Source organism: Electrona antarctica (genome assembly GCF_951216825.1).
Source record: "Electrona antarctica genome assembly, chromosome: 5".
Classification (NCBI taxonomy): Eukaryota; Metazoa; Chordata; class Actinopteri; order Myctophiformes; family Myctophidae; genus Electrona; species Electrona antarctica.
Window position 1 is genome coordinate 27668762 of NC_136810.1, and position 9552 is coordinate 27678313.

The 9552-nt window shown below is 43.2% G+C and overlaps 1 protein-coding gene across 1 annotated transcript; it reads right to left on the bottom strand.

The window, feature by feature from the left end:
• Window positions 1–1068: 1068 nt before the first annotated feature.
• Window positions 1069–5439, bottom strand: LOC306923010 (uncharacterized protein; the record flags this gene model as incomplete). Its single annotated transcript, XM_079500953.1, has 2 exons — window positions 1069–1710; window positions 3812–5439. One exon carries the CDS (start codon window positions 5437–5439, stop codon window positions 3820–3822), a length of 1620 nt encoding a protein of 539 aa, XP_079357079.1. The 3' UTR covers window positions 1069–1710; window positions 3812–3819.
• Between the last annotated feature and the right edge of the window lie 4113 nt (window positions 5440–9552).

A 9552-nucleotide genomic window follows, 5' to 3' on the forward strand; every position in this document is an offset into this window, starting at 1 on the left:
TTTTTTATTGCAATCACTGCTGCGATCACCCCAATGACCAGTAACGCAGGCAAGGCATATGCCATTGTGTTGCTACATTTACAGAGCAAACGTGTACAAATAAACGTTCAGATTTCAAATATAAAGTGCTCACCCAAGGTACCATGGATGTTAGAATTTTCCTGTGTTGGCTATCAGCACCCGACATGTGCATTCTGCGTTGTTGTATAAAAATATAAATAAAGTCACCATAGACTTTTTTCTTCTTTTTAAAAAAAAATAAACTTTATTCAAAGAGTATGAGCATGACATCATATGCAAGTTTCACAGAAAGAAAATACAACTCTTTGTTTTTATATTTTCTCCCACAACTCCTTTCCCAATCCTCCCCACCCACCCACCTACCATAGACTTTTAACTACGCAGTTAGGAGGTGTATTGCACTCTACTAATAATAGCCGAAAATTTTCCAGGGCGGTCGGATTAAAAGTATATATAAATAGAATTTAAAAAGTATATATAAATATAAAGGGCTCATCTTGGGTGAGCACTTTATATTTGAAATCTGAGCGTTTATGTACATGTTTGCTCTGTAAATGTAGCAGCACCAAAAAAACAGGCTGAAGTTGAACCATGACTCTCATGATTATGACAGTCATGTTTCAGGGCTACTTCATCATAGTCATCATCAGTATCCAGGTATTCAAGGCCTCCCAAGACAACACAGAAGTATACGTCATGGTATCATTCATCGTCAGCCCAGTAAGGTTCAGCCCTGAGGTTCAGCCCTGTTCAATCACGACCCCTCAGTTCCTCTGGGATGAGTATAGACCTATAGACTTGTCCTTCAAATTGTGAATAAGGATGTCTTCCCCCGAGGATCCTCGACGGTGCCACTGCACACTGTGGGACTTCTCTTGGGGTATCTCACATTCCAGCAAGACTTCCCCACCCTCTGAAACTGATTTTGTATTTGGGTTTCACCCTGGGGCAAACAACTACAGAGTATTCAACATTATGAGTGAGGGAGAGTAACATGCATAAAAAACCCAGTGTGGTTTTCAGACACCATAGCAATTACCAGTGATGTTGTCCTGATTTACCATCAAAAGTTATTTGATCACTCTTCACTTTTCCATTAACGGATCATGTCTGTGTCTTAGTGGTTGTATTAAAGTTACCAACTGGTGTCTCCCATCTCTTGTTCTTGTGATCTGACTGGCACGGAAGCTCCTGCGAGGCAAAAATGACTGGAATATCAACACTCAGACAGGTATATGGTTTGGAAACTGAGGCAATTATCATCCTTCATCGCAAGACAGTAAAAATGATGGCTCTCCTTTAGCACTTGGCTGGTGACATGGAGCAACGCACCTCCATCTCCTACCTCCAAGACCCCCTGTAGTTCCCCCACAAGAGGTTCCAGTGACACACTGTTATCCAGGAAGAGGGTAGCCTTATAGGATGGGAAGGGCTCATGGTACCAGCGTATAGTGACTCCATCCAGACCTATGGAACTGCTGTTTCACAGCAGCTCAACCCATCCGTCCTGCATCACTCCCTCCTCTCCTGTATATGCCAGAGTCGGAGTACTTAAGTTGCTTGATCTGGAAACCGAGTAGCTGCAGGTCGGCAGTGATGCTGACACGACCCTGGAGGTCGACGGGGGGTGAGGGTGACGTTACACCAGCTGAGGAGTTACCCAGTATCTGGTCCCCGTCTGGAGCAGATCTGTAGATGACAATGTTGTCCATTCCAAAGCAATACCCCATTTCAATATACCTCCCTGGAATAGAGCGTCGCAGTCCCGCCTCCTACCCTGGACCAGGAAATGAAACCCAATGCATTTTTCCCATAGACATTTCTTAAAGTATTTATTTAAAGACGGTTACGCCGCGGACAAAGCCAACTCGAGTCGTGACAACTCATGACAACACAAACAATATTTTGGACCAAACAAATAATTACAAAGAAGAAAAACAACAAAAAAAGTGTTGTAACCTGCCGTTTTTTTCTTCTTTCTAATTATTTGTTTAGTCCAAAATATTGTTTGTGTTGTCATGAGTTGTCACGACTCGAGTTGGCTTTGTCCGCGGCGTAACCGTCTTTAAATAAATACTTTAAGAAATGTCTATGAGGAAAATGCATTGGGTTTCATTTCCTGGTCCAGGGTAGGAGGCGGGACTGCGACGCTCTATAGAGGCTCTGAAGCACAGAAATCCTATTTCCCTGATGGAAGCCGACAGTATTGTGTCTGTCTGGCCATGTGTCCGTCACACACTGAAGCATGTTGTGAAATACTGTATGCTCATTTTGAGGAATCTGACCTGTGTTATCATGTTGGTGCCGCCTCCAAATGGTGTAATGTAGTGTAAACCTATACTTCTAAATGTACATGCTATAAACATGCCTCCAGACTACGCACGCACGCACGCACGCATGCACGCACCCACGCACCCACGCACCCACACACACACACACACACACACTCTGCTTCTCATGGTCGCTCAAACCCAGTTAAAGCAACAGCGTACAGGGCTTAAAGTTCTCAGTCTTGGGGACGGATTTCAGTCCTGAGGATTTCATAGGGGTCATTAATGAGATCAGTGCAGATTTGCAAAAAATAAATGACAGTCTTGGGATTTTTTGGGGCTTTAAGCCCTGAACAGCGTAGTCAAGTTCAAACTGCCTACCCTTCCCGTTTAGGTCTGGACACTTTTTAATCAAGAATAAAAAAAAACACACCTTATCTCCATAGACTTTGAACCATTTTGAACTGTTCTCCATGTCATGCACGCCCACGTTTTTATAGCATCGGCTTTTATTATCTCCTGTTGTTGTTGTTATCGTCTATCAGCCTCATTTTATGCTGTTACTCTCACGTTTTAATGTTGGTTGTTTATTGTACGTGACATTATTATGCTTTTTTATTCTCATGTCGTACAGCACCTCAGTCAACTATTAGGTATTTTTTAGAAAAGACAATGAGTGGTACACACAGTACTAACTAACTAATAATTAAACCATCAACATAATACTTAGAGTTAGAACACCGTAATGATTGATCTTTATGACTCTCAAACAATCCATCTATGATTCTATGCCAATAGAGCTGGCAGTAATGCACATTGTTGACAGGAGAGCGACCTGACTGGTTTTTAGTCATCACTTTATGTCACATTACAACCATACCGCACTTGTGTCACCTGCACCTGAGGTGATCTCCAGCCTGCAACAATAGTGTTGCACACTGAAAACAGCAGATTTACAAACTCTCAACGTGTCGCATGCACAACGCGACAAGAGCTTGTAGATCAGCTATTCTCCTTGTACACCACCGTCATAGGGCAGAGCATAAGTCGGGCCTAACTTTCTAAGTACAGTATGTGCAAAATGTAAAGTGATCCTGTTTGTCAACACAGGCTTGGAACCACTTGCCCCAGATATTTGGTGAAAGGAATAATCTCGGCCATCAATCAACTGTTCATGCACTGAATCCTGTTGAAGGACGCTGTTCATATGGAACCAAAGTTAACATTGAAACATAGTTTGTTATTGATTTGATTTCTTTATATATACACAAATTATATACGTTGATTATGTTGATTATGTATTTTGAAAAGTTACAGACAGCACCAAAACACATTCTATATGAGATCATTTTTAAACATTTGACATTATATACTGTACATGTATGGAGAGGACTAAAATAAAATCTTGACAAACTGTCAGTGAGAAAATGTTCATTAAGATCCTACAATGCTGAAAATTGAGAAATTATGAGTTCATGCAGTTGATTTTTTATCAATCCAACATGGAATTTCTCACTCACGAAAGATGTCAGTCTCCAGGAGTTAGCCTGTCAGTGCAACTTGGATCCGAATTCATTTCTGTGTCCTTATCCATGTTTAATGTACCCTGCTGCTTCTGAGAGGCCTTTGCCCTCTTCCTCATATATGCAATCGCTGCTGCGATGCCCCCGATGACCAGCAACGCTGCCACGGCCGCCCCCAAAGCATATGTAGTGTTGGAGGTTGCAGATGGTTCATCAACAGTCAGAATAGTCTCCTGCTTGGAAAGGCATTTGTCCATTTGAGACCAACTGTCCTCATCATCGTAGTCTTCTTCATCATTCTTATCCTCCTCATTATCATACTCATCATTCTCCAGGTATTCAAGGCCTCCCAAGACAACGCAGAAGTACTCCCCAGTGTCATTCATCGTCAGCCCAGTGATGTTGAGGAAGGAGCCCTGCTCAGAGACAATCACTCGACCCCTTAGTTCCTCTGGGATGAGTATAGACTTGACCTTTGAATTGTGAATAAGGATGTCTTCCCCTGAGGATCCTCGACGGTGCCACTGCACACTGTGGGACTTCTCTTCATAGTGGGGTATCTCACATTCCAGCAAGACTTCCCCACCCTCTGAAACTGATTTTGATTTTGATTTCACCCTGGGGCAAACAACTACAGAGTATTCAACTATGAGAGAGGGAGAGTAACATGAATAAAACCCAGTGTGGTTTTCAGACACCATAGCAATTACCAGTGAATACATTCCTGATTTGTCTTCAAAAGTTATTTCATCACTCTTCACATTGCCATTAACAGATGTCGGTGTCTTAGTGGTTGTATTAAAGTTACCTACTGGTGTCTCCCATCTCTGGTTTGTTTTATCTGACTGGCACGCTAGCACCACTCTGTCCTCCTGCGAGGCAAAAATTACTGGAATATCATCACTCTCAGACAGGTCCATGGCTTGGAAACTGAGGCAATTATCATCCTTCATTACAAGACAGGAAAAATGATGGCTCTCCTTTAGCACTTGGCTGGTGACACGAAGCAACGCACCTCCATCTCCTACCTCCATGACCCCCTGTAGATCCTCCACAAGAGGTTCCAGTGACACACTGCTATCCAGGAAGAGGGTAGCCTTATAGGATGGGAAGGGCTCATGGTACCAGCGTATAGTGACTCCATCCAGACCTATGGAACTGCTGTTGCACAGCAGCTCGGCCCCTCCGTCCTGCATCACGGCGATCTCCTCAGCCTCGACCTCGACGCTGCACACAGAGAGACGTTGGTAGTGCTGTTTGACCAACGTTGCATTCTGCCAACACTCCCTCCTGTATATGCCAGAGTCGGAGTACTTAAGTTGGTTGATCTGGAGCCCAAGTAGCTGCAGGTCGGCAGTGATGCTGACACGTCCCAGGAGGTCGGCAGGGGGTGAGGGTGACGTTAGACCTGCTGAGGAGTTACCCAGTATCTGGTCCCCGTCTGGAGCAGATCTGTAGATGACAATGTAGTCCACTCCAAAGCAATACCCCATTTCAATCATACCTCCCTCTGGCCGGAATACAGGCTCTGGCTCTTCACTAGTGCAGACCGTGTTGAGGAGAAGGAAGAACAGAAATCCTGTTTCCCTGATGGAAGCCATGCAGTATTGTGTCTCTCTGGCCATGTGCCTGTCACAACTGAGGCGTGTGGTAAAAGTGTACTCATTTTGAGGAATCCGATCTGTGTTGTCGTGTGGGTGCCGCCTCCAAATTGCATCTTAAGATACCTCCTCTCCCAGACACCTAGCACAGACCTACATAAACATACCGTCAGACTTCAACTGACACATCGACAACTGTGCGTGCATACAAGTGATTTATTAACTTTTACACTTGTCAGTCCGTGAACAGTGGCAGGAGAGGGTGGAAAGTCATCAAAGTCATTAAAATAATCAGTTGCATTAATTTTGTTTTGACAGATCTGAAGGCGGCATTAGGGCCCCAAACAAAAGCTGCAGAGTGATAAAAGAATAATAAAAGCTTCTGCTTTTGGCTGTCACGTAGCGATGTTTCTGTTGGACTGGTTTGACCCAGAGATGGGTGCAGTCTACCACCATGCCAAGAGTCTTTGAGGACTGTTAGAAGGTGTGTATATGCTGTGCATGCATGTGTTTGCATGTGCGTGAGTGTAGTGTGCAATCGCGTGTATACAGGCATGAATGCAGGTCTGACAAAGCATGCAGTGTACGTTCTGTGAGATCTCTCACAACTAAATCTGAAAATGTGATCTAATCTGTCGAATCTGTTGCCACTTGTAAAAGTTGTTTGTTGTGTTATAGCAAAAGGAAACTGTATCCTCTTCTTAAACAATGAATGGATTCTGGGACCAAGAAATGAGTAAACAACTTTAACCTCTGTGACTCTGTTTTGGGCATTTCTTAAATGTTCTGAATTTTCGTACAAATGTTTCAAGAATCTTGTTTGCAGGAGTGGCCCGTTTTGAACAAAATGCAGCAAATCATGAACACAGTGACCGATTGCGGTGAAACTATGCACGCACATTCCCACTAGGCTCAGAAAGAAATGCCACTTGACATTTTTTAAATCAGCCTCATGGTGGCGCTATAACAGGCCAAGTCGTGTCTTTTCCTTTAATTGCACCGATCTGCGTAAAAGTTTATATGCACACTCCCTAGAGGCCATGGCAAAACCTGCATTTTTCAAATCTGCCTTTTATAGCGCCACCAGGAGGCCATGTGAAACACATTTTTTATATTAGCCCTTCAGATTTTATCCAAATATCACGTAAATCGGTACCCATGATCTTTATAGGCATGTGATCAAAGCGGATCTGTCAGATTTTTTGAGGGGCCCTTCAACGTCTGGCTTTCAGACATGACGTCATGTGGCAGCCGAGCCAAGTCTATGGACTTTTAATGTTTGTCTTATTCATGCACCCCCAAAAATATGTCAGCCAAGTCTATAGAGCCCGCCCCCGACGAGCCAATAGACGTTTCTGAAAGTATTTATTTAACTCACTGACCGCCATCTAGTGGTGGCTTAGTGTGGCACAGGCCGCCGTACATGATATCTCAATGAGCGAGGCTCTTAAATTGAAAGCCGTTTTGGCTCTGTTATAGAGAAAATATACTATTTCCATTGTAGGTGAAGCTGTAAGAATGACGTTTATTGTGAAATCTAACAGCATGAAAAACAAACACACATTCTCTTCTCTGTCATATTGTCCCCCAAGCCCCAGAGGGCATCAACCCTGAATGAGTTCCCCTTGTCCTTCTCTCCTGTCTCTCCTGACTCCAAACCAGTGTTGTTTTTGGCAGCAAATTTTGATTTTAGTTTTAGTCATAGTCTCTTGAATAGTTTTCATTTAGTTTTAGTCACATTTTAGTCACCCGGAATGTCTTAGTGTTAGTCTAGGACGGTTTAGTCGACTACATATCATAGATCACTAAATCTACAGTTGATTTAGTCGACTAAAATGTATTTTGGTGGGCCTTGATGCCATTGTAATGCGTGTTTTTACACATGCTGAAAATAGCCGATCTACAAGCTCACAACGCGTCGCAGCACGACGCATTGTGAGCTTGTAGATCGGCTATTTTCAGCAAGGGTAAAATTACTTATACTGTATCTCCTGTCCACTAGTCCCTCCCTAACATTTTAATCTAGTTTTTATTTGTTGACGAAATTGTCAGTACATTTAGTCTTAGTTGTAGTCATCATAGCTTAGTTTTCATTTAGTTTCCATTTAGTTTTCATCAGTGAAAAAAGGTAGTCGACGAACATTTTTCATCTTAGTTTCAGTCGACGAAAACAACACTGCTCCAAACACCTCTCTACATCTCACAGTGTCCACCTACAGTACTTAACCGTTTCGATACGTAGGACCGGTACAGAGGTATGCACATGCATAAAGTGAATGGAAAATCGAGTGGCAAATCGAGTGGCAAATCGAGTAGCAAAGTGAGTTTAACATAGTTGAATGTCATTTAATGCAATCAGATAGGACTTTTCTGTTTGGATGTATGGGCTGTCAAGGCCAGAAAGTAGTTTTTTGCCACTCAGTAGGCGTTCCCGCATTACTTCCAGGTATGATGATGATGTCATGCGCATACCCTCTATACTCGTCATGATTAATACATTTTGAGCCGTGTGCTGATGTGATTACACATGACGAGCAGGGTCGTCATAAGGTGTTTAATATCGCTGTAACATTGCCTGGTTTCTCATTCATTGAATCGCTCCGGTTACTATGCACGGTTGCCAGGGCCCCTCCCACACTGCAAAACTTTCTCAATAGCCATTAGCCTCTGTTTTAGGCCGTATCTTTGAAGGCTTTTTTCTCAAAAACTAAAGCGCTGTCCGTGGTGTTGAACAGGTCGGCGATGTTCGGAGGTCTTTTCTGGTTATCCGTTGAGCGCGATGGGAACATTGTCGCTGTCTAGAGCTAGTATGGACATAATTTTAGCTCGGTAGCATTAACGCTAATACTTTAGCATTCAAGATGGAAGCCAAAACCGGACGCGAGTCATAGTGGAATAGCCTGAAATCACCCGGCACCCAAGCGCCATACCAGCTTCGTCCAGCAGGCGGCACTGATTGTGTTAAGAAGAGAAAACAATTAGGTATTCAACATAAAAGAGAATCCAAAGACCTTTAACATAAGAAAATGGAAACGGGAAGTCCTCTGCAGACCACTCCGCTCTTGTTTATAGGAATAATTATCACATTTCACTCATTGTAAAAACAATATTTACAAACCCCACATGATTGCATGGTTGAAGGATAAATAACACAGAATGTTGACTGGAATTGTAGCTGTAGCAAGGACACAGACTGTCTGTTACAAGGACACTGTCTGTTACACATACAACAAAGAAAAAAATAACACTTCAGTTATGTTGTCTGCTATTTGATATCCCCTTATATTGTCACTGTTTCTCTTTCTCCCCTTCTCCCTCCCTCTCCCTCTCTCTCTCTCTCTCCAAACACACACGCACACACGCACACATGTGCACGCACGCACGCACGCACACAAGCACGCACGCACGCACGCACGCACGCACGCACACACACACACACCGCCTCTCTCTCTCTTCACTCTTTGCATCATGACCTGAGAACCTGTCATGTTACTAAGATGTTATGGCAGAAAACAAGCATCTGAAGAATTGTCTCTCCGAAATCATCGAGTAGAAGAGAGGGAGAGACAAAGGGAGTTCTATGTGTCATTTATGAAGCATTTATTGTTCCGTTATGATTTCCTCGATCCACTTTTCTTTTGTTTTCGTATCGGCCCAAGACGAGTTTCAACAGAGAGTCGACAGGACCTACGAGGGTCTACTAGGAGTCACAGACATAGTGTCATCCACTATGTCCTTATTTTTGGCAGAACTAAAGAAGAACACCTCCGTGCCATGTTACAGCGCTCCAGAGAGCGAGGAGTCAAGTTCAACCCAGAGAAAAGCACTCTCTGAATAGATACAAAGACTGATATTGATCTCACAGGGGAAATTCAGTTGTCATGGCAATACCAGAGTTATGAAATACAGAACAAATACAAAAAAGAAATAAAGCTAAAAAATAAAAAGCTAATAAGACAATAATGATGAGGTAATGAGCTATTACCATAACCACATGAACCCTAGCATCCCAGCTATTTGGTGAAATAGCCCATCTGCAAGTTCACAACACGTGTGTTAGCTTGTGGGGTAGAGGGAAAAGGGAGAAGGGTTTAAGTGCAACATCGAAAGAAAATAGCAAAAGATTGCTGATCTACA